The following is a 24,365-nucleotide window of genomic DNA, read 5'->3' on the forward strand; positions in this document are numbered from 1 at the left end:
GATTTCTCTTTTTGATATAGCCCATATAACATTGGTTTCTATTTTGAAATACCACTTCTTTCCTTTAGATCTTCAGGTAGAGAGATAAATGTAATATTCTATTTTGAAATATCCATAAAATATTGATTTACTTTTGAAAAATATAAAAAAATTTTGATTTTAGGAAAGAAATTGAAGGCTTATCTTCAATAAAACTTATCGTATTCCTTCTAAAATATCATTAGATATAATATCTAATAATATCTTGTTTTATATTTTGAAATATCATATCATATCGTATCATATCATCAGATATTTAGATAATATAATATTAGCCTTATATCAAAGACTCACTGACTCATTTCGTAATAAATACTCCCGATTAGCATACGTTTCAATTGCCTTTCAATCCCAAACAGATTAGTCTTATTGGATCGAATCAAGGCAATACCCAAATCGAATTGAAACATGATTGATGGCATTTAAAAAGTCAATGGGCGGGCGAACCCTGGCCTAAGATATGTATATCCCTTGCTCTACTACGATATTGTCTGTCATCAGCTGCCTGATTTACCCACGAACCTGTGGTTCGCCTGGTCTGTCAATCTGTCAGTATTGCCAATATTCGCCTTCGCACTCTCCAGGATGCGTTCTTGTGTGTGAGGCTGTGGTAGGATGAGCGGAAGATGGTATTGGCGAAGGAGCTAATGCTAATGCGCTTAATAGGCAAGTCAGACGAAAATTCCACCACAATTGGTTGTTGGCAGATTCAATTTGGTTCTTTTTCTATAAATTGAATTGACGGCGATCAACGAGGATTTTGAATGAAAGCGGCTGAAAAGTTTGTCATTCGATACTTTACCTTATTTTTAGACCAAAAAAAAACTAGAAATCCTACTACCTATATTTGGGCCCAAAAAATTAGATATTTTGACAATAGTTTAAGTCGGAATAAGGAGTGCCGTACCTCGTTGAACTCGTTGGGAAATTTCCAATCGAAAGGCATTGAAATCTGAAAACTTTATAGTTTGACCAATATTTCCAAAAAAAATGTTATGTTACCCCTTAAAAAATTGAAAACTTTTAAAGAAAATACATTTTTCAAAAAGCGAAGTTCATTGTTAGATTAGGTTGTCAGCTGCTCAAAACAGTCTTTCTTTTATCTGTGCGCCCCATTTTAAAGAAGTTATGATTGAAAACCCACAAAGAACAGTGGTACTTTTGTCAGAAATCCTTATACCTATTTGTTGACCCAAAAATACCAGCTATTTTGCCTATAACTTTGCGAAATTAAGTCGGAATATTGAATGTCATACCTCGCTGAGCTCATAATCGAATTCCCAATCGATTGGCATTCAAATCTTAAAACTTTATTTTTTATCCAATTTTAGCAAAAAATTATGCAAAAATTATGAAAAAATTGGTCAAAAAATACATTTCTGAAAAACTGATGAGGATCGTTAGCCTAGGCTATTAGCTACTCAAAACAGTTGAGCATTTAGCGGACTGAGTTACGATTGAAAAACCGCAAAAATTAGTGATATTTTTGTCAAAAATCCTACTATCTGCAAACTAAGTATTTTGGCAATAATAACTTTCGGTTTAAAAACATGTACCTTAAAAAACAGCTGCAATGGGTTAAAAATTAATTTTTAAAACGTTCACAACATTCCAAGGATCGTGCACAAAAGTTGGCTCCTTGCGTGCACTTTAATTTGGCAATAACTACACCTCACTAGTCGCGCCCCTGCATTTTTCCAGCCCCCCTCAGGACTTTTCAACCCCCTTTCGCCACTTGACGACGAGCGAGTTATTATAATTAATGGGACAAGAAAAGTTTCGGGTACCGCAAAATTTGCTCTAGTCTGGCGCAGAAATTTCAATTAGGCGACGACCTCGCCTCATTAGCATGGAGGATGTATGTAAACGAACATATAGAAAATGCAGTGACACGTGCAGCGGGCCGAAATAGAAATGAATTAATTTCCACCTTTTGTTGGGCAAATATTATCCGCTCGCCGAGACTCGAGTGGATTTCGAGGTCAGAAATGGAAGTGGAGAACCTTCGGCATTCAAAAAACTGACATTTCCAAATGTCAAGTGCAGCCGATGACGATGACGATGGCAATGATGATGATGATGATGATGATGCAGCTCGTCCATCAAGTGACAGGACATCAATCGACCATCTGGCCGAATTTTGATTTGATTTCTGTTCCCAGAGCTCGTATTTGTGATTTCTGATTTCTGACTTCTGAATCGTGACTCCTGAGTCCTGACCCAGCCAGGAGGACCTCGTCGTGTCCTTGGCGAGTCAATCGTTTTGATTCGCCGAACACTTTATCACTTAATGTTCGTTTGTGGCAATTTATTCTTTATACACCAGTTTATCTACACACCGATATGGTTGCACTGGAAAAAAGCAAGGGACCTGGTTGGATTCTGGCAAAATAACCACAATTACACTGCACTAGGCTTTGGAAGATTAACTGAACAAAGTTTTGAATAACTTAAAATTAATGCTCCTATTTGTTCTCTACTTCATTATCATTTAAAAATGATTTTTTGTTTATTAAAAATTTTATCATACAAAATTTAGTTTTCTTAAAATACAAATTTTATAAAATATAACCATAAGATCATAAGTATAACTTATAAAAAAGTATGATCATACATTTTAAATTTATAGATCAAATGGAAGTTTATACAAAGGGAAATATAACTCTTAGTTGTACTAATAAAAAGAATAAATTTTAAAATTTCGTTAATTTACAAGGCCTTATCATTCTCACTTGAATTAAAAAAAATTAAATGTTTTAAAATAATTTAAAATTACTTTATTTAACTGGACGTTCCCTGCACTTATAAAGTAATATTCCTTTCTTTTTAGTTTTATAAGCATTTCCTGGACTTTTTCTCGCAGTGCACTCGTGTCCATCTTAGCCTCTTATGTACGCAAAATCTGTCTGCGGCTTCTCCCCGGCTTTGTGGCTGCGACTGGGGCCCGTCTCTTGTTAAGTGAAACAATTGAATTGTTAACTGAACAATAAAGTATTTTATTATTATTAGATTTTTGCTGCCTGCCCGCCAAGCAATCCCATTGCCATTTGCCTTTTGTCACATCTCGCTTGCGGTCTCTGGGATTTTCCTCTGATTTTTCCGACTCTGTGACTCCCCCTCTCCCCTGCCATTTCCCTTATCCCAAAGACTTAAGTGCCTTTCGAGTCTGATATGGCTGATATGGCTCTTGGCCGTTTGGCTTTTTCGGCGACTGTCTCGAGTAGATTTCCGACATATTTCCCGACTCCTGGTATATGTCATTTGTATTATGTTCGGCGCTTTTCATTCCCGCTCCCCACGCCGCTTTCCCAGGGCTTTCACTTTCTTGGCCGGCCTGCCCTGGTTCCTGGTTCCCCTTTGTTGGCTTTTGATTCAGTATTGCCAAAGCCATTTAGGTTTTTGAATTTATGACCATTTTGCGTTTTGTGGCTCCTTCTCAAATGCTCGGGCAATTTATGATTCTTGGCCTTTTGGCACACCCTCTACTCAGTGTCGTCTCGATGCTTTTGATTTACGATCCGCAAATATGGGAGGCCGCATGGCCGGAAGAGGCGAGGTTGGCAATGTTGGCACCCAAAAATCAAAGTCAGGCCATTTGTCTCGCAGTGACAGTGTTGTGCACGCACGACGCGTAATAAATAGTGTTGGGAATGGCAAAGAAATTAAATGGAACAAGTTTGTTGATGAATATATACGATTGGAGATGTGGGTTTCATGATGAGAAAAATAATCAGCAAAAAAGTGGGTGACGTGGAGTCGTAAAAGCCTCTTAGTTTCTTGACAAGCTTCAGTCTTTAAGTAGTGTTGTAAAATTGTTTAAAATGCACGTAGTATTGTGTAATCCAATGTTTCTTGTTGAGATTGGGTAAAGTTTAGTTTTCGGAATTCTAAAAACAACCCAACCTACTTCATTAACTTAGATTAGTGTTGTAAAATGGTATTCTATGCAAAGTTTTGATAATTACATAAACAATTTCATTTTAGAAATAAATCAAAGGCACAATTTCTTCGAATTATTGTTCTGAGCTGGAAAGATTAAAGAAATACCTCAGGGGTGTGGGTGTAAAATCCTAGCAACCAATTGAACGGAAGGCAATCAACAGGCGTTCGAAAGTGGCACAAACATTGTGGCAGGCCGGCTCCAATTTAATTGAAATGTTTAAAATGCGACAGTGTGGAAAAATGCCAGAAGGCACCACGGCACTCACACACAAATACTCTTTCGGCAGGGAAAACCGTACCTTATAAGTATGCTAAGCGAACTGCAAGGACGAATGGAAAACAGAGGAAAAGCGGCGAAAATACAAAAACAAAGTGCACAAAAAAGCCAAGAAAAACGTGGCGTCGATACAAAGACAACTTTTAATGCCATTCAACAAAGTTGTGATAGTTTTTCTACACTGGAAAATGTGTTTGATAGCCAAAAAATAATGTAAGAAAGGGTTTTTAAATTTTAAAAATAATTAAATGTATAAACCGACATTTTGGTTAAAAAGAATTTGTTATAAATCAATCAATACTAATCAGTATAATTTTTCCATGAAATAATGAAAACTGCTCTACAAAGTCTTTTTTAAATTTTAAAATGGAATATATGCAAAGTATTTTACCCGTACTTTCTTTTCTCAGTGCACAATGAAGTCGCAGCTCTTGTTGGCTTATATTTTGTATAGTCCTTTGCAGGACACATAGTACGTGGTACACATAAAGGGCGGATTGCCGTGAAGGACCACAGGCGTTGGAGCAATCAAGATGCCGAGGAAAGTGCAGAAAGTCAGTTGAAAATTGAAAGTTTTGATGGGCTCGAGGAGTGCCAGTCTCTGTGTCCTTGCCATAATATTTGGGGTATATTTTACTTAGTTTTTTTACACTATATGGCAATCGGCTCTTGTGGCATTTCATATTTCATATTTAGTTAAGAGAAAAATCAATCAAATACTAATCCAGCTGCAGAAATAAGTTATTCATCAACACAACATTTGTTTGCTATGGAGCTTTGCATTCATGCTGGAAAATGGTAAATGGAAATTGTTGAATGCCCCTCTGCCGTGGCATTTAATATTTCACATCGCCAGCCGACCCGCACACACACTTTTCCGCATGGAAAAGCCAATGCCCTGCTAACCCTTCGCAGTCGTGGCATTTGTGCAGCGTTTTGAAATGATTTTTCCATTCCATTGTAGTTGCATTTAAATTTGTCCATTTGATTCCATCCCATTGTTGCAATTGCTCATGCCTCATTTGAGGCGATTACACACAACAAAAAGGGGCGCGGCGAGGGGCGGGGTAGAGTGGGGAAAGCAGAAAGCGGACCGGAAGTGGGTAAAAGTGCGGCCTGGCCTGGGGGCAAAGCACTTGACCATTTGCCATCGCCATTTGTCAGCGCAGGATCCAACCATCAATTATTTCGGTCAAATAAGTGCTGTAATAATAACGCCTCTTCAGCAGTCGAATACCCGGAATTTCATTGAATTAGCCAACAAAACAGCGAACAAGATTAAGTATTTCATTTAAATTTGTAAGGAGGGAAAGCGAAAAAGAAAATACATTTATTCTAAACTGAAAAGGCAGATCCTTAAGGGCCTTTAAATTTAATTCCCTCACAAATGAAAGTTTCCTCAAACCTAAATCTGGTCACTCTGTTTTAATAAGGTGGCAACGCCGTTTGCAAAAATCGAAGCAACTTACGTTAAGGGGTTGTTTCTTCATTTTAAAATTAACAAATTGATGATTGTAATTGTATAGATGACTGTTTTTCAACTTGGCTTTTTAATAATAAACATTTTAAGGTGAGTAATTTGGAGATTAGCCCAACGGTTACAATTCTTTTTAAAAAAGTTATTTCATTCTAAAATAAATGTTTTAAATTCCCAAAAATATACTATTCTTACCTAAAATATTTTTAAATTGTCATAATATATTTAAATTGCATAAGAAATCCCCGGACTTACTATAATTTCTTATGAGTGTGGTCATAGCAAAGATGGAGTTATGCAAAGGATCTACTCACATAGCCAGTTCATGCGCTCCGTGTACTCGACCTTGCGCTTGAGGTCCTTGACGAGGGCGCGGAAGTCGTCGTCGTTGAAGTGGCACTGGATGATCGTGTTGTTCAGCTGCAGGATGCTGTACTCGTTGTTGCCGTTGTTGCCATTATTCCCGTTGTTCCCATTATTCGAGGCGGCCACAATGGCGTCCCGGGCCGCTCCGTTCAGCGTCATGTTCGCCGACTCGATGTCCGTGGCACTGGCCCGCATTTTAATACTACCCCCTATGCCGGCGGCCGTTAGCCCCGCCGACGCCGCCGTGGTGGCCACATCGCCGTCCACATTGCTGCAGGATTTGCTCAGGATAATGGTGGCCCGGTTGGCAATCGAATTGGCAGCCAGAAGGTGCTCGCCGGCGGCGCCGCAACTGCCACGATGGAATGGCAGTGCCTTGCCGCAGTTGTTGTTCTTCAGCGTGATGCAGTGCAGCTGATTCTGGAGGGCAGCCTGGACCGCCGAGCAGTCGCTGGCCCGCCGGCGACGGGGATTGTCGCGGTTATCGCTGCCGTCGGGCAGGGCGGTGGGTTGCAAGTGGGTGGTGGTACCGCTCGAAGTGGCTGGCTGCTCTACAGCTGCTCCGCTTGCCGCCGCTGCAGTGGCTCCGGCCGAATTCGACATATTGTTGTTGTTCTGTATGCTGTTGCAGTTGTTGTTGTTGTTGTGGGTGATCCTCTGCTGCTGCTGCTGCTGCTGCTGCTGTTGCTGCTGCTGCCTGACCACCGTGAGATTGCTGCGGTGATCCTGCTCCTCGTAGAACTGGATGAGCAGCTCCTCGAGCAGATTGATGTTGTTGGAGCAAAAGGACTGCGAGGCGGAGGCGGAGACCGAAACGGAACCGGAAACGGTGGCCGTGCCGCTGATGGTCGAGCTGCTCGACGACTTCCGGCGCACGGTGGCCGTGGTGGTGGTGGTGGTGGTCACGGCAATCGCCGGCGGGGGCTCCTCCTCTGGCTTCTCTTGCCTTTCGGGGTGATCCTCCTGCTGATCCTGCTCCTCCTCTAGCTCCTCCCTCTCCTCTTCCTCCTGATCCTCCTGCTCTGTGTGCTCCCGCTGCTCCTGGTGATCCTCCTCCAGCTCACTGCTGCGACTCCGGCTGCTGACCGCCTCTAAACTAATGCTGCTGCTGCCACAGGCGCAATCCACAATGGCCGCCGTGGCCGCTGCCAGGACAATGGCTCGCTGGTGCTCCTTGCCAGGATCAAAGATCGAGTGCCGCAGCAGGATCTCCTGCAGCTGGCGCCTCTGCCGGCGGGCACTGTAGGGATTCACCAGCCGGAAATCGCCGTAGAACTTGGCCAAACAGCGCACACGCGATGCAATATAGCCGATTTTGCGCAACAATCGCACGTCCGCCTGCTGCAGCTGCAGTTGCAACTGTTGCTGCTGCTGCTGCTGCTGCTGTTGTTGATGCTGCTGCTGTTGCGGTTGCTGCTGCAGCAAGGCCGCATTGCCGCTGCTGCTGGTGGTGGTGCTGCTGCTCGGCGAGGTTCCCTCCTGGACGGTCGTCTGGCAATCGATCTCGATGTACTCACACTCGGCGGACTCCTCGCTCTCCACGGGACTGCTGTCCTCGATGTCGCTGGCGTTGCCGGCGTTGCTGGTGGCAAGTGTTGCTAGTGTGGCTAGTGTTGCTGTTGCCGCCGTGGTCGCCGTGCCGCTGGCTATAACTGTCGTGGTAGTGGTCGTCGCATGGATATCGCTCTCGGTGATGGTGGTCGTTATAATGGTCAGGGTTTCGAGGGTTTCCTCGTCGCTGCTGCTGGTTGTTGCTGCTGCTGCTGCTGCTGTTGCTGCTGCTGCTGCAGTTGCTGCTGTAGTTGTTGCTGCTGCACTGCTGCTGCCGCGTCGACTGCTACTGCTGCTGCAGCCGCTGTCCTGGTACATTTATAAGCAACCCTGGCAAACCCTCTATTTTTCTGATTTTTTCTCAATTTTGGCTGCACTTTTCCCAGCTTTTCCAGGCTTTTCCCAGCTTCTCCCAGCTTTTCCTAGCTCTTCCCCTCTTAATTGTTACGGCCCCCGTTTTTTTTTTATATTTTTCTCCCTATTCGCATTTGATTTGCTGCATAAATTAATTTCAGCTCGGGCTTTTTGGCTGCGCGGGGTGGGTGCAGTTTTTACGTATTTTTACGAGGCTGGCGCCGTTTTTATGACCGCTGCTTCCCTTTTGTTACTTGCAATTTGTTCTCTGATGTTTATGCCACGCCAGCAAAGTTATGCAAATTTTCCGCAGCCCCTCCCGGTGTGCCCTACACCCTAGAATATCGCGTATACGTATATCGCGCATACGCTCCGTATGCCCGCGTACTGACTGAATTCAAATCAATTCAGTGGAAAAGTTGCCGCCACTCGCATTTTTTTTTGGCATGTCAGACGATTTGCTTTCGAGTTCGCTATTTTCTTGCTCCTTTCGCTCGGCTGTCATTTGGTGTTTTACATTTTATTGTGTTTTAATTTGCATTATTCAGCCGTTTGTCCTGCCGCCTCGGGCGCTTCCTCTTCCTCCCCCGGGGCGTCACTTCCGTTTCCGCTGAGCAGGAGCGTTTGGGAGATCTGCAAGGAAAACAATAAGGGTAGCTCTATGAGTCTCCAGTCGGAATTGGGAATTGGGAGGGCCAAGGAAAGTGCTTCCTATGACGCTGCGAAAAACTGGCGAGACACTAAGGTGGTAGGTTCCCAAACATAGGGGTTATGGTATAATTTAATGGGCTTAAAAGGTTTAATTACCCCTGGCTGCCGCACAACACAAAGGGTTTTTAAGACTGAGATTTATGGTATATAACAAAAATTACTTTATTTTTAAATCTAAAACAACTGGGTAAGAAAATAGTTTACTTTTGTAAGACCACAACTAAAAATATAATAAATTACATAAATAACTCTACAGATATAACCATCATAAAGATTTAAAAAATAATAATATTTTAATTTTAAATAAAAAAAATTTACTACCATAAAAAAGTGTTTTAACATTTTTTCCCAATCCATATCTTGCATCAAATTTAACAAAATAATGACATCTGAGTAAATATGTAAAATTTTTAAACTTTTATGCTATAAAATTTATTAAATAAATAATTGATATTTGTACTTTCTTTTTAAATTTTAGAAGATTTTATTTTTAGAAGAGAAAGGTAATAATAATATAATTACTTCTCAATTTATATCTGCCACCAAATTAACCATAACAACTATTATTTGCGCAAAATATGTTTAATTTTAAAGTTTGTAAGATAACTGACCATATTATAATTATATTTTTATTTCCTAAACCTATTTCAGTCACATTTTGATGTTGTCTTTTTTACTTGTTTTATTTATATGAGCCATACTTTTTAGAACATAAAATAGTTAAGCCAAAGTCCTATTACCTCCCATTCGAATTAAGATCACTTTGATTTTAGTGAACACAATTTGGTTCTAAGCAAACAATCTTCTTTCCAGCTTAAGTTTAAAAATTCAAAATAAAATGCACAAAGAACCGAATAGATTTTAATATTCATCAATCCGCTTCAAAGTATCTCTAGTACACCTTGAAAATAAATTCACAAATCAAAGGCAGCTCAAAAGCAATAATGAAAAGGCAATAGAAATGCCTTGTACGTTTTATTATTTTGCACCACAGAAATCCTTCAAAGCTGATTGCTCCAATGAATTTTGCTTAGATAAACGACCTGAGCTGAATTTTTGTGTGTGTTATCTCCGGCAAATTGCAATGATTGAATCAAAAGAAACAAATACCTCAGGTTGTGTGTGCCTTTTAATCCGTGCGCTTGGTCAAGGATCTCGAGTGCTTGAGACTTTCTGACAGCAGAGTTGCTTTAATTAATACAAAATCAATCAGGCTGGCGGCCAAGGAGAAAGCCAGGGTGAAAGCCAGAGAGAAAGTACAAGGACCAACAAATAAACAAATGGATAAATAGAAAAACAGGAGCAGCAGCAGAAGCAGAAGCAGCAGCAGCCGCACAACAATGTAAATATTTTATGAAATATTTTTACTACTTGCTCGGCGCTCTCTACGTTCCGTTTTGTTGTGACAATCGATTGCAGTTTGTGTGTGTGGTGAAGGGGGGCGGTGAAAGGGGGCGGTGAAAGGGGGTGGAGAAAGTGGGTGGCTGGTGCAAGGTGATTTGGGTGGTCACTCGACAATCCCAATAAGCAGACGTGCTCGACCGCAGAGACAAAGGCGTTGCCCACTGGCGGTCAACCTTGCGACCCACTGACGTTGCTGCTTCTGTGGGTGGTCGAGTGGGTGGTTGAGTGGGTGGTTTTGTGGGCGGCCGGGTGGCTGGTGCAGTGGGTAAACAGCGGCAGCAATTGCACAAAGCTACGGCGGGCGGTGACACCACCAACATCAGCGACTCTGGCCGACGTTGACAATGACAGCAAATGTCAAACAGTCTTTTCCACTTGCCCACCCACCCACTTGGGCGCACCACCCACCGCCCCATTAAGTGCTCTGCCTCCTGTTCATCTGTCAATCAGTTTATCTGTCTTTTTTGTTTGGCCGCCAGCAACTCGTGTGCAACTGCCACAATGCGCCGGCGAGACAAAGGGCTGCAACATGGTAATGGTAATGGCCGGGATAGCAGGACCTCGGGCACCAGGACGCCGGGATACTAGGATACCAGGGGATTCCACCACCACCATCGCCGCGAAGCATCCCTCCACTCGACCAGGCTTAAAGGATTCCAAGTGGTCAACGGCGGAGCTTCCAAATCGAGGAGATTCCGCAGTTATCGAATTGTTTTGCCAATTTTTGAAAGATCTTTAAAGCGAGGATCGAAAAGAAATATGATTTTTAATTTTTTAAATAAAATAATCATGTCGGAAAACCAAGCATATACCATTTTAAACCAATTAGATAGACTACTCTAAGCAAAATGAAGTATTTTGAAACAAAAATAAATTCAATAACACCCTGAAAACACTGCCAGCACAACCTTTATTTTTAGAAATCTTAACATTCAAATAATTTTTTAGTTACTACCAATAAATGACAATGAAAAAACACTAAAAATTCAAATACAAATTTAAGGAAAGAATGTGGGAATTAGGTTGGTTTACTTGTTTTTTTTTTTTGCTATTACTTCTGAAACCTAAAGAGATCACTCGATACGCTATTACGATTTATTAATATTAATATTTATTAATATTTTTCGATAGGGGTATTTTTTTCAAAAGATTGATCTTGTAAAAATGTTTTTTTTTTCATGTGATATATATATATATTTTTTTAAAAGCTTGAGCTTTGAGCAGTAAAATTGATTAAAATAATTAAAGTATAAAAATGTTTTCTTCATGAAAAGTTTTAAAACACATAATATTTTCAAAAGTGTCAGAAAAGCGGGTTAAAAACAACAGCCAAAACTGAGATGCTTTTAAAAATTAATGAAATTTCTATTTAAAAGCACAAATTAAGGTTTATTTTATTATATAAATGTTAGTGACTCCCTTACTATTTTTTTTTCTTATTTTGTTTAACCAAAAGACTTGCATACAAAGAAATGTAAATGAATTGAAAAATAATTACATTACTTAAAAAAACAACTTTTTGGTCTTGGAAAATAACTAAGAAAGTATAAAAGAGTTTCTTAACTTACAGATATCATCCCAATAAGAACAGATAACGCACTTATTAACTTTCACACTTTATACTTTAAAGATTAAGGATTAACTTGAAAGAGTCCACCTTATAATGATGATTAATATCTCTAAATAATGTTAAAAAATATTTCCCAGAAACCCCTGCGTTTTAACATTAATTTAACATGTTTTATGCCCCAGCCGCGCTGACCTTATAAATTCTTAGGCCCCATTTTGTATTTTGCATTGCTGAATTGCCTTTAATTTCCACTAGGGCTCCTGCTAGTTTCGCGCCGAAGCCCCCCTAGTTTCCTCGAAAAGGACCTGCGAGCCACAAGCAGATACAAACAGGACCTATACTACGGGTAGGTACCCACCGCACTCCCTGTACACATAAACACATCGAAATGGATTTTTCCAAATTCCGAACGCATTGCGAACAGCTAACGTGGCGTATCCGTTCGTGCGTTTCTGGTATGCTGACGATTCCGGCACGACAGGAAGTGGAAATGGGAAATTTCGGGGTGGTGCTGGGGGTGTGGTTGGCGGAGAATGGTAAGTGGAAAAAGAAAAAGGTGTGCTGTGCTGCTGGTTTTCAAGGGGCCAAGAAAGCGCTTCAAAAAGATTCAACTTTGTTGCATCTAATTATGGGCAATTTGATTAGGGCTCATAAACAAACAAGGCCACACACAGCACATACACTTGGGTGGCAGCGCCCACACCCACCACCCAACACCCCTCACAGACACACTGACACACACACATACAAGTGTCAATATGGAGCCGCAGGTGGCGCAATTGCCGACGCTGTCATGGCTGACAAAACGCAAACGCAAACAGAAACCGCCGCGGCCTTGTCCCAAAAGCCTCGCGAAAAAAACCACCCACCACCCCGCAGAAGAGCGCCCCGAAAAACCCCACCCCCCATGAAGCCAGCCCGAACCCTCCCCGAAAAGTACCCAAAAAGCCAACCGAATCGAAGCGCACCAAGACAGCCACCAACTGTTGAATGGTGGCAACAGTTTCTGGCCACCATATTCGCTGAATTTCATTTATTCGCAGCGACAGCGAGCCAAATAAATTCATTTAAATACGTCAAAACCTTTCAAGCAGCCGTAAGCGGAAAAAGGATTTATTTAGTTAACTTCAGTGACATACGTTTGAAAATAAAGTCATTCTATAGAGAGTTATTTTTTAAAATTGTGTAAAAAGACAATTTATACAACTGCTTAATGCAAATTTATTTAAGCCTAATAAAAAATTGTAAAATATTTTAAGCAACCACCATTATTTATTTTGTTACAAAAATTAATTTTGCACATTTTTCTTTCTTTTACAATTTTTCTTGCGAAATTTCGTGAAAAATAAAATTTCTAAGGTGTGAATGCCAATTGATTGGGAATTTTGTTACGAGTTCAGCAAGGTATAACATTCAATTTTTGACTTAATACTTGTATTGTTTTGCCCAAAAGATTGAAAGTTTTTGGACGCAAAATAAGGATCTCACTTTTTGTCAAAAATTTGGTGTTTTTCCTAATCCATTCTTGACCAAAAATGGTACGAAATCTAGAAAACGCACTATTTTGAACAGCTAAATTGCTAGATAATTAATTGCAATATTTTCAATATTTTCTGGCTGATTCCAAACACTTTAAAAATTCACAATTTTTCAATTATTTTATTATAGCAACGCAATTTTTTTTTAATATTTGAAAGTCAATTGATAGATAATTTTGTTACGAGTTCAGAAAGGTATGACATTCCATTTTTGAACCATTACTTTTCTTGTTTTGGCCAAAAAACTGATAATTTTTGGATGAAAAATAAGGACAATTGTTTGGCTAAAATTTGATTGGTAATATTGTTACTTGAAAAAAAGCTTTTCCCCGGAAAAATACATTCCTATAAGAGTTAATGTTTTTAAAATATTTATTTAAAATGAGAAAACCTCAAAATGACTTGAAAAAACGAGCACAAAAAACAAAAACCAATTGTTTCAACCACTTGTGTATTATTCAACTTTTTATGAACCAATTTTCGTTTCAGCCATTCAATTGATTTTGTTCAATAACAAAGGGAAATAAATCAAGCCAAATATGGCGAGCATCGCGTATTATTTAATTGCAAATGGACAAAATGCAGGCATAAATAACCGAACTAATTTTAATAATTCACAGGCTGCGATGTGCGTGCGGCGGAAAATGAATTTGTTGATGGATTTTTGGGGATTTTCGGGTGAAAAAGAGGGGGCAGTTGTTTGGCCATTGTTGACGTTGACTTATCACAATGGAGCCAGACGTTGGAAAATAAATAAAGTCCAAAATGCGCCGCCGCTGTCGACAAATTGCGAGCACATGTTGTCCCTGTCCCTGTCCCTGGCCATGTCCTGCCTGCTCCCTTAAATGCATCAAAATGTGCAGCCTACTTTTAGGCCTCCAGCCGCTTTTCCGGTGGACCCAGCACCCATGCCTTTCGATCCCCGCAAAAACAATGCCCGGAGAAGGGAAATAAAAAAAGGCTGCTACAACGACAGCGACACACATTTTGCGGTTGATATGAATATCGATTCGACCCGTTAACTGTGCCAGCTTGCCGCCCCCTTTTCTGCCCACGCCCCTGCCGCCGCACCGCCCTACCGCCCCCTTTTCAGCCTGGTATGTAAACTAGAACTTTGTATAAATTTATGTGCACAACAATGTTTATGTTGTTGAATAAACGAGCAGTTTTGCATGCGGCGAACGCCAGGACCACTTGTTTTCCCCTCTCACTGTCAGGATATATGTATGTGTTGAGTGTGTGTGTGTATCTGTGAGAGTGTGAGAGTGTGTGTGTGTGAGAGTGTGTGTGTGTGCGTGTGTGTGTGTGTATCTGTGTAATGGCAGGATGCAACATGAAAATGGCGTGTGGCTAGCAACGTTTTATTTGCTCGTTCTCTGGTACTTTTCCCTGCGCTCCTTTTGACTCCATTTTGCAACACACTCCTTTCCTTTGAATGTGTGTTTGTGTGTGAGGCTTGCACTTTAAATAGAAATATGCCACACACACACACTAGTTTACACACACACTCACACACTTACACACACACTGGCACTTAGGGGCAGTGAAAACATTCAATTTCAGTACGGAAATCGCTTAACAGCCCTAAATAATGGTCAATATCTGGGCCTTTGGCTCACGAAGCGATACCTTCCCCTCCCTGATTTTCCTTTGGTTTATTTCGTCCCCCTTCCCTCAGCAAACCCAATTAGGCTCATTCAACATTTACCATTTGGGAAAAAGAGACTTTTCGCACTGGAGGAACAAACACAATCAGAGATGCTCTGGTATGTAAATTAAAGATGTGCTTGGGGAAACACCTACTTATGGTATTTCTTGCAATATTTTAAATGTATAACTAAAAGAAATAAAATTGTAATTTTATGAAGTTGTAAAATATTTTCTTGCCTAATAAGGAAATCTTGTGAATGAAATCTTATATTTCTATTATGTTGGAAAATAGTTTGAAAAATACTAAATTTTTTATTTATTAAAATAATTAAGTTAATTTTGAAATTGACTAAAAGGCAGTCTTATACAACATTTGGAAATTAAAGACAAAATTCAAACTCTTTCCTTTTTGTGTCATTTCTGTCATTTAAAAATCCTTTATAAAGGCGACTAAAAGTATGCTAAAAAAAAATAGGAACATAGATATTTGGAAAGATTGTAGCATACTTTCAGGTGTCTTTTCGATGGATTTAAAAACTGTCAACTTTTCGGAAATTTCCCTTTAATTAAACCTCTCTAAAAATGACAAAGAAAATTTTACATGTTAAAGTCAAAAATTGGAAAGGTATTTCTTTTGGCATCTCAGCGACGGGGAACAGCAATCTGTTGGCTGGCCAGTGACCAACATCCAGACGCAATGTCTGATCCTTTGATTTAATGGAGCCCTTACACACACACGGAAAAGGGGGGCAGGGAGATATATGGAGCCACATACTTACGAGCGTTCAATCAAACTAAGCGCAAACAAGCCTAGAGACATGAGACAGGACGAAAGGACGAGGGACGACAGGACTACAGGACGAAAGAGCGGAAAACCAAGCCAACGAAGCGTACGAAAATAAACAAAAGCGTGGGAAGTCGGACGGATTTCGAGGGGGTATGAGCGAGCACGGAACACTGCGAGTGAGAGAGATGGCACGAGGTGTTGGGTTATGGCCGCCAGGACACCTCACACACACAAACACACGTGGAGAGAACTTACTTAAGCGAGTGATTTTCAGATTTTCCGCTTGGGCTTATGTGTGTGTGTGTGAGAGTGTCCCCAAGTGCCTTTGTATGCGTGAGGACCCATTGTGATTTTAATTTTCATGGCCCGTAAATAAAACATTGATCATGCCATCAGAAGTTATAATCAAAATGCTGAACAAATAAGTGATGCGAAAGCAATCAGCTTTATCTAAATTGCATTTTTGTTTCAGCTGAAATTAGCACAGTTGCGTTTAAGCTTTTTTGTAGGTATGTTTCTCTCTTTTTAATTTGTTTTTTGTTTACTAAAAAATATTTAAATCAGTTAAGTTGGAATCACTTTTGAGTGCCGGTTTGGGTGTCCAGAAGTATTCAAAAATAAAACAGATTATATTGCCTACTTTTAGGCACCTGAAACTTAAGTACAAAATTGATTTCAAAACCATAACTCGATAGCTTTTGAGAGCGATGCAACTGCCATTTCTAGTTTAGATTCTTGTGCATTTTGCTGTTGTGACACATCTGGGAAAAAGTGCGCATGATTTTTTGCACCGTAGTGATGTTGCTGTTGAATGGCGTCCTGTAGCCTATTTGTTAGGTTTCCTGGTCGTTTGTTTTGTTTTTCCGTGATTGGATTTGCATTTCTGGCTATTTGAGCATAAGAAACTCCATTTTCATAATGTTTGGGTGTAGAGTTATTGTTTATGCTCACTTTTGGGGTTTTCTGTACATTTTCGTTCATTTTGAGCAATTTTTGATAGGATTTGCAGCCACGGAAGTTAGCTGGGTGATTTTCACCACAGTGAGTGCAAGTTGCTGGTGCTTCTTTGCTTCTGGGACAATCTGATGATTTATGGTAGTCACCGCAAGAGACACAGATAAAAGGTCTGTAGCAATATCTTGCAGTATGACCAAACGATTGGCATCTCCGACATTGCACTATGTCTTGTGCTTTTCTGGCTACTTCAAAACGGACGCGTTGGCGACATAGAGATCGTAGTTGGAGTATATCTTTGTTATTTAGATTCTTTTCTACATTAATGAAGAAGAGGTTCATCTGTTCACCGCTCTTGTTGCTTTTTGGGTTATATATTGATAGAACTTTATGCCCCTGTCTGAGTAATTCCTCTTTGATTTTATGATGGAGCTGTGAATGGTGTAATCCTCGCACAACAACTCTGAATGGTTTCTCGTCTTTCAATTGATAGCAATGGAATTCAATTTTCAGGGAACTTAGTTGTCGTACTACAGCCCTGTAGGTGTTTGCGTCTTTGGTGTAGATTCTGTGAGTGGAGCCCACAGAGGATTTGATTTCAACATTTTCAAGATTTGTAACTTCCTCGATAGCGATAAGAAGTTCGTTCACGTTTGTCACGTCCATAAGAACGATTGGTGGTGGTTTTGGACTACCAGTAGAAGCAGATTTTACCGTAGATGAATCAGTTTTACTTTGTACGTTTGCGTTCTTGTTATGTGCATTGCTGTCTTTAGCCTTAGAAGCGGTGTGAGAACGGTAAGCCGCTGCTGCAGCGCTAGTCGATGGTTCGTCCACACTATTGCAGTCCATCTCATCGTCATCAACTGATAGTGTTTCGAACCTGTTTGCTGACACAGGGTCACTGGGTTCTAAATTTCTAATATCGGCACGTTTTCGTTGACTTATTGGTGAGTTCGATGACCCCTTCCTCTTCTGGCTCTGGATTTTTTGCCATCTGGGTGAATCCGGTAGAGGGGGGAAGTCTATAGAAGTGCTTAATGCTTTAGGAGGCATAGGCGTTGAGCACATGCCACTGCATATGCTGGGTGATGATGTAGTGTTGGTATATATTGGACTGTGAGTTGTTGTCAGAGTACTGGTGATACAGGCTGCATTACTGCTTGATACTGCTATACCATATGAGTTAAGCTTGCCGCTAGTGGCCAGATTTTTTGCCAGGGTTAACTCTCCTGGAATCACCTCGTCCATGACGGCTTTTCTCAGAGCTTCGCCCAGAAGCATTGTTTCTCTGGTATTTGCCATTTCTCTCGATTTTATGCAAAGTCGAATGTAAGTCAATCACTGCTTTTATTGCCCCTCTTGTACGGCTGCGCGCAGTGTGAGGGGAACAGCGGTGCCCTAGCGGGCACAAATGCAGTCTTGTCGCACTACACTTATGTTGTTGTTGTTGTCCCACTGCCGACACTGCGCTAGACAGCGTCCGAATTTTTATGATCTGTGCTATTATTAGCACACGAAGAATAGATAACAAAATAATAACGCGTAAGCACGCACTTTGTTTTTTTTTTTTTTTTTTTTTTTTTTTTTTTTTTTTTTTTTTTTTTTTTTTTTTTTTTTTTTTTTTTTTTGATGCCTATAATTACATTTTACAGTGATTTCAAAATCACTACTCTAAAATATTATTAAGCCGTTTTTTACGCATTTTGGAAATTTTAGAATTATATTTTTTAATTTTAGTTTTTGAGAGATTTCCCCCTTTGGAAATGGAAAGCTTAATAATATTTTTTTAAAGGCGTTAAACTTAAGTACATATTTATTTTTGGTATCCCAATATTTATATATTTTAAATTCTTTTCAAAGTGTATAATTATTCAAAATTTAGGTACATAAGCATTCCTTTCTTTGCTATCTAAACAATTATTTATATTAAATTTTTTTTAAATAGATTTTCAATGTATTTTTTTATTTTAAATGTTTGGCTTTCATTTTTTTTTTAATTTTAGGTTATTTTTTATTTTTCCATGTATTTCTGAGTTATATGGTCTAAAAACAAAAATATTATATTTAGCCTAAGGCCCTTATTGATTTTAGTAAACAAAAAATTAATTTATAGTTCTAGTTTTCGCAAAAATTACTCATACGACTCGTATGCAAGTTGGAATTGAATCAAATAAAATCGTTACTTGAAAAGAAAAGTAAAAAACATTTTTTAATTACACCTAGTTTAAAATAAACTGCTGGTCGAAAGTAAACCTTTAAACCTTTTTTCTCAAGAAATATATTTTGGAATGCCTTAAATTTCCATAAAAGTGTCTGACCTGTCTTTAATTTTAGCTTGGAATGCTCTCCAAACAGGCAATGATTTTTCTTTCAGTGCAGCAGCGCTACTCACCCGCAGGGCTTGCAGTGCGTCATGTGCAGATCCCAGTTGAGGTGGAAGTTGAACATGCGCAACTTGGCCACCGCCCGCTGTCGCAGCGAGATGTCCGGCGGTCCTCCAGCTCCAGATCCGGCCGCTCCTCCTCCAGCTCCACCTCCTCCTCCTCCCGCCGAAGTGGATGCCTGTCCGGCACCAGATCCTCCAGATGGTCCCAGGGCCGCGGCGCGCTGGGGATTCGGGTACATCATCACCGTGCCGCTGGGCGCCGAAGTGGCGAACAGACGCCGCGAGGAGCCGCCTCCTCCGCCGGAAACGCCCCCGCCATGATGGTGACTGGGGCGATAGTGCTGGTGCTCCTTCAGGGTGTAGAAGCCGCCCGAGGAACTGCAATGGAAAGCGAGTCAAGGCCTCGTTAGTATCTCCGCTCGGAACGCCCTCAGCCAACCGACATTGAATGGCATTGTCTTGTGAGAACATTGAGAATAAAGAATGCTACTCTATAGTACTTATAAGGGGTGCTAGAGAAATCACTAGAGTTCTGAATACCTACACTTAAAGAGGTGCCCAAAAGAGTGCTGTGGAAAATAGTGCTTTGTCTCTGTGCCTTTGATTCGCCGGACTTCCGGACTCAAATAAATATCGTGGCATACTTTTAGACATCTTTATAAGTGGTTTAAAACTCTGAGAGATTGCGTTGAAATCACTTTAAAATGTTATAGCAAGTGTTAAGAAGTTTGAAGTTAACAAAGTATAGTGTTATTTTTCAATGATTTTTTGGGCTGTAACAAATATTTTTGTATATTTTTAGACACCTAAAAAAATTTTAAGTGATTAAGTGATAAAATTTAACGTTTTGTCTCTTTTTTTTTTTTTTTTTTTTTTTTTTAATTAACATCTTTATTTAATATAATCCAGGAACAGATCTAATTAAAGCCTTTAACCTAAATGTTTTCTTAAGTAAATAATCTCTTAATTATAAATTATAATTAGTTTTCAACTTGGTATATAGGAGTAGATCAAATTACGACTAGTTTCAAGTAAATAATATATTCATATTAGTCTCTTAGGAGCAGCCCAAAATGTCTTCTTTTGAGCCTGCGAACGTTTTGTCTCTGGTAATAAAAAACTACACAAATGGTACTGAAAAGTAGGCAAACATTTATAGAACTATTGAATTTAAAATATAATTGTAGCATACTTTTAGAAACCTATATGAAAACTTTGTCTTTTATTTAAGTTTAATTGTAATCTAGCATATTATAACTTTTTAAAATTGTGCCTGAAATTAGCAAACACTTTTTATAAAAAAAATTAACGAAATATTTATTGTAGCATGCCTTTGGACACCTCGATGAATATTAATATTTTGTTAAGTTTAAATAAAAGGTATTTCAACTTACGACATATTATCGCCGCCGGGATCCCCGACGCAACTGGTGACTGCTCCCATTCCGCCTCCGCGTCGAGGTCGACTCTTCCGCCTGCGTCGTCTGCGGCGCTCCGAGGATGCGGTACGTGTCTGCAGGACATGCTGGCTCAGGGACTTGTTGCAACCGCCGCCACTGCTGGCCAGGCGTCTGCCCGTGGCATTGCTGCCGCCGGTGGCGCCAATTCCTGATCCGCCACCACCGCTGGGCAATCCCTGCACGGCGACCACCAGCTGACCATCGCCAAAGCCACCCGCCGAACTAATCGTATCCGTGGATTGGGGTGTGGCTGCAGTGGCTCCTGTGCCGGCACCACCACCGGCGATTGCCTCGCCACCTGACGGCTGCTGTGACTGTGATTTGGATGTGTTGCGCAAACTGTGATTCACTTTTCGCCACATGCGCTCCATCTTGAACAATCCGCTGGATTTCTTGTGCAATTGCTATGTGGACTTGTTGAAACTGATTGGTGAAATCTCTTTGTTAGCTTATTATAGTTTCCATTACTCTATTCGCTGTGCCGCAACAAATAGTTTACTATTTAATTACTATCGGGGGTCTCTCTTAGTCAATGAGATATACAATCCATCTTGTAGAATCTGCTAGATTTGCAATGGTGGTTCGTTGTTGAATAATTGGTGAGTTGTTTAAAATGATTGTTGAATATCTTTGCTGTCTTATCAAATGTTTGGTATATTTTTAGTAAATTTTTATTTTACCAAAAATTGTATAGTTGTTAAATTATAATCAATTTACTTTTCATAATTTGTCTTCTCAAATCGTTTATAACACTACTTGTTAGTTTGTTAATATTTGTTGTAGGCCCAACATTAATTATCGTTAATGGATTTGTGCGTTTTGTGAATTTTTGCTAAACATATAAATACTTGTACAAATTTGTGATTTTACGTGAAATGATTAGCGTATTTTGTAGGTATTTTGGTTATGCATATATATTAACACTCTCGTTAACTTGGTTTAAGTAAACTTATGGAAGCCGTAGATCTAAGATACTGTCGTTTTGCGTAGCCCACAACATTAATTAAAAGTTAAGCATTCTTAGTTGTTTTTAAAATGTGCGAGTTTTCGTTAGTTGTTTGCCATTCATATGAACTAAGCCTATAGATTTAATATTGATGATTTTGGTAAGCACATTGTTTTAGTTTTTGGAATGTTTTTTACGTTTTAGCAAATGCCGGGAAGGTTTCTGTATTCCTATAACAGCTAGTTGTTAACCTTTTCGTTGTCGAAGTTGTTGATTTTCTGTAGTTATTGTTGTAATGTTAAGTTTATAATTTAGATGTTGTCAAAGGTTTTTCTGGGAGAACTGATTGTATAAAAACTCTTACTTTCTGCACTAATGTTGTAAGTTTTGGTTGTTTTGTTTGTTTCGTTTGTTGTTGGATATCGTTGTCAATTGTTGTTGAAGATTGTTATACTTGGCAGTTGTTGTTAGTTGGTATTTCTGGAGATTGTTCTGTAGATTGTTGTTCTTGTATGTGATTACCTTAAACTTTTGCTATAGTTTTATTTTGTGGGCTGTTGTTGTTCGTTGTGGTTGGTTGTTGTTGCGTGGGTTGTTCCTTTGGGTTGTTTTCTTGGTTGTTCCTTTTCCTAAGGGAAATTCAAGCTAGCTACAAGGGTTGGCCACTTTCCATCGTCTTTTTAGCTTTCTTCCTGTCTTCAGGGGTTTTCTATTCCTCTCAGCTGTTGTTGTTGTTAACTTATTGTTTGTAGGCGGCAGTGTTTAGTTGTTGCTGCGGTAGTTGTTGTTGCTGTTGCTCGATTGGATTTCATCTTGGTTTACCTTGGATTTGGATCTCATACAAACATACACAAAAGGACACTCATTCGATTATACAAAAAAGCTACTCAGCAGGAACTATGCATTGTTGTTGTTGTTATTCGATTGTTGCTGTAGTTGTTGCGGTTGTTGGTTGTTGTTGTTGTCTGCGAATAGCGGAAGTGGAAAACAAAGAGCATGAATTTGAGTGTGGGACTTCACATCTATGCATATGTATGTGTGTGTGTGTGTGCTAGCCTGTTTGAGTTCCTGATTGTGTGTAATTGTGTGGGTGAGTGGCCTGCACTTTTAGGTTAAGCACGCGCTTCACTCATTTCCCCGTTTTTTTTTTATTTGTTTTATTTGTTGCCTAAGCCGCTCTATTTCAGCCCCTCTGTTGCTGTTGTTGTTTTTCACATTGCACTTGTGAATGAATGACGAATTTTTTCCACCGCCTCTCACTCTCTCCTTCTCGTCCTATCTCTCTCTCGCTCATTGGCCGACTCTCTCATTTTCTCTTGCTCATTCAAAAGATTTGCGTTTTTTTTTATCCCCGTTATCAGCACACACTTTATGAACTTTCTGTAACGACACTTTTTCTTCACCTTCAACATTTAATTTTTCGCACACAATTTGTGTAATTTTGCGTTAGTTATTTGCCAAGCAGCGTGGAAAACACACTTATTAGCCACTGCGAATTCCACAACTACAGCGCAGTTGTTGTCTCGTTGTCAGGTTGTTGCTGTAGTTGTTGTTGTTCTCGTTGTTGCTGCCGCTGTTACCGTTAGCGCCTGGCTGGCTGCTGGCACGTTGAGTCAACATCATTTCAGTTCACCCGAAAAAAAGCCGAAAAAAACAGGGACACTGTCTCTCCGCACAGTGGGACCCATTGGGTGATTGTACTTACAAGTGTGAACAAAAAATACATAAAAGGAAATTATATTAGATTTAAAATAAAATGAAAAGAAGTAACATAAATTAAGTTATAATTAGTGTTGATTTAAACTTTTTGTTTTTGGACATTAAAATTAGGATAAGGCTCCAAAAATATAACTACGTTTTATATACATAACGAGATAGGAAAATGACTTTTTAAAGATATTTAAATAAGATATACATATATATTGATGTACAAAAAATGTATTTTTTTATAATTTTGAAACGGAAAAAAAATAATATGCATATAAATTTCCAAAGCTAAAAGGACAAAAACTATCTTATTTTTTAACAAAATCTAAGCCTTTAATGTGAAGAAGCGTTAACAGGGGAAACAAATTATAATAAAATATGTTTTGGTTTAATATTGCCCAAGGTGCCTTTAACAATAATTTTAAATCGGTGTTTATTTTTAGAAAACCAACTAATATCCCACTGTGCAAGCCGGAGAGCCTGAAAGTGGGATGGCGGAAGAGAGAGCGAGAACTGGAGAGAGTGCGCTCTTGCCGCTACAGGATGTGGATGTGGTCGTGCGTGGGCGCAAGGCAAGTTACGGTATCCAGTCCCGTGGCCGTGTCTGTGTGTGTAACCGTGTCCTGTGTATAATACCAACACATTGCGCTGCAGAGGAATCCACACACACACACACACACACACAGAGAGCGCGAGAGCGAAAGAGAGAGCGAGAGGAAGCTGTCTTGCCTGCTTAGCCGTTTTGATACTTTTTGTTGCCTACATTTTGGGGCCAGCGCACAAAAACACACACCCGCATACAGGCGCTCCAAAGCGAAATTTAAATACCGGTTGAAAATGGGAAAACACACACACTGCTTAATTGGCCAACGGTTAACGACTAACGATAAACGATCAATCGGAGTCCCCAGGAATCCACATTTTCTTTATCACACGAGAGCAGAGGCCGCTGCCCGTTTATTGGCAACGCGCACGCACAAATAACGTAGCCACTGTGGCAAAAGCAGCGGCTGTGAAGGCAGCGCCAGCAGCTGAGAGCCGAGGACACGAGGAGCCCGGCCGAAGGCGGACCCACAGCCGAAGCCGAAACGAAGGCTCCACCGCTTGGATTTCAGCTCGTTAAAATGTAAACATTGGAGCCCGGCTGAAGAGAGAGGCGGAGCCGGAGAAAGAGAGCTCTCTCGTTGGCTGGAAGTGCGCAGCAAGGCGACATCTGTTGTGTGTTCCCCAAACGAAGTACTGT

General features: G+C 40.1%; 2 protein-coding genes across 2 annotated transcripts in view; both read right to left on the minus strand.

Annotated features, from left to right (window-relative positions):
• Positions 1-24,365, minus strand: part of LOC108033607 (high affinity cGMP-specific 3',5'-cyclic phosphodiesterase 9A) — a 155,323-nt gene that overhangs the window by 40,742 nt on the left and 90,216 nt on the right. The window contains exon 4 of the mRNA XM_017108008.3: positions 6,050-8,639. Coding sequence (XP_016963497.1) covers positions 6,050-7,970 — 1,921 coding nt within the window. The 5' untranslated portion in view covers positions 7,971-8,639. The remainder of the gene's footprint in view (positions 1-6,049; positions 8,640-24,365) is intronic.
• On the minus strand, positions 19,012-20,840 carry LOC127011086 (circumsporozoite protein-like). Its single transcript, XM_050888319.1, has 2 exons — positions 20,404-20,840; positions 19,012-19,387 (listed from the first exon to the last, which is right to left on the minus strand). Exons 1-2 carry the CDS (start codon positions 20,838-20,840, stop codon positions 19,012-19,014), a joined length of 813 nt encoding a protein of 270 aa, XP_050744276.1.

Source organism: Drosophila biarmipes, chromosome X, assembly GCF_025231255.1.
Source record: "Drosophila biarmipes strain raj3 chromosome X, RU_DBia_V1.1, whole genome shotgun sequence".
In the NCBI taxonomy this organism is placed as follows: domain Eukaryota; kingdom Metazoa; phylum Arthropoda; class Insecta; order Diptera; family Drosophilidae; genus Drosophila; species Drosophila biarmipes.

Excerpts from the sequence above, each read along its gene's own strand:
- LOC127011086 (XM_050888319.1), bottom strand. The coding sequence starts at position 20,840 with ATGGAGCGCATGTGGCGAAAAGTGAATCACAGTTTGCGCAACACATCC. Across the intron at positions 19,388-20,403 it reads CCCGGCGGCGATAATATGTC|TTCCTCGGGCGGCTTCTACA; the intron begins GTAAGTTGAAAT and ends TTTCCATTGCAG.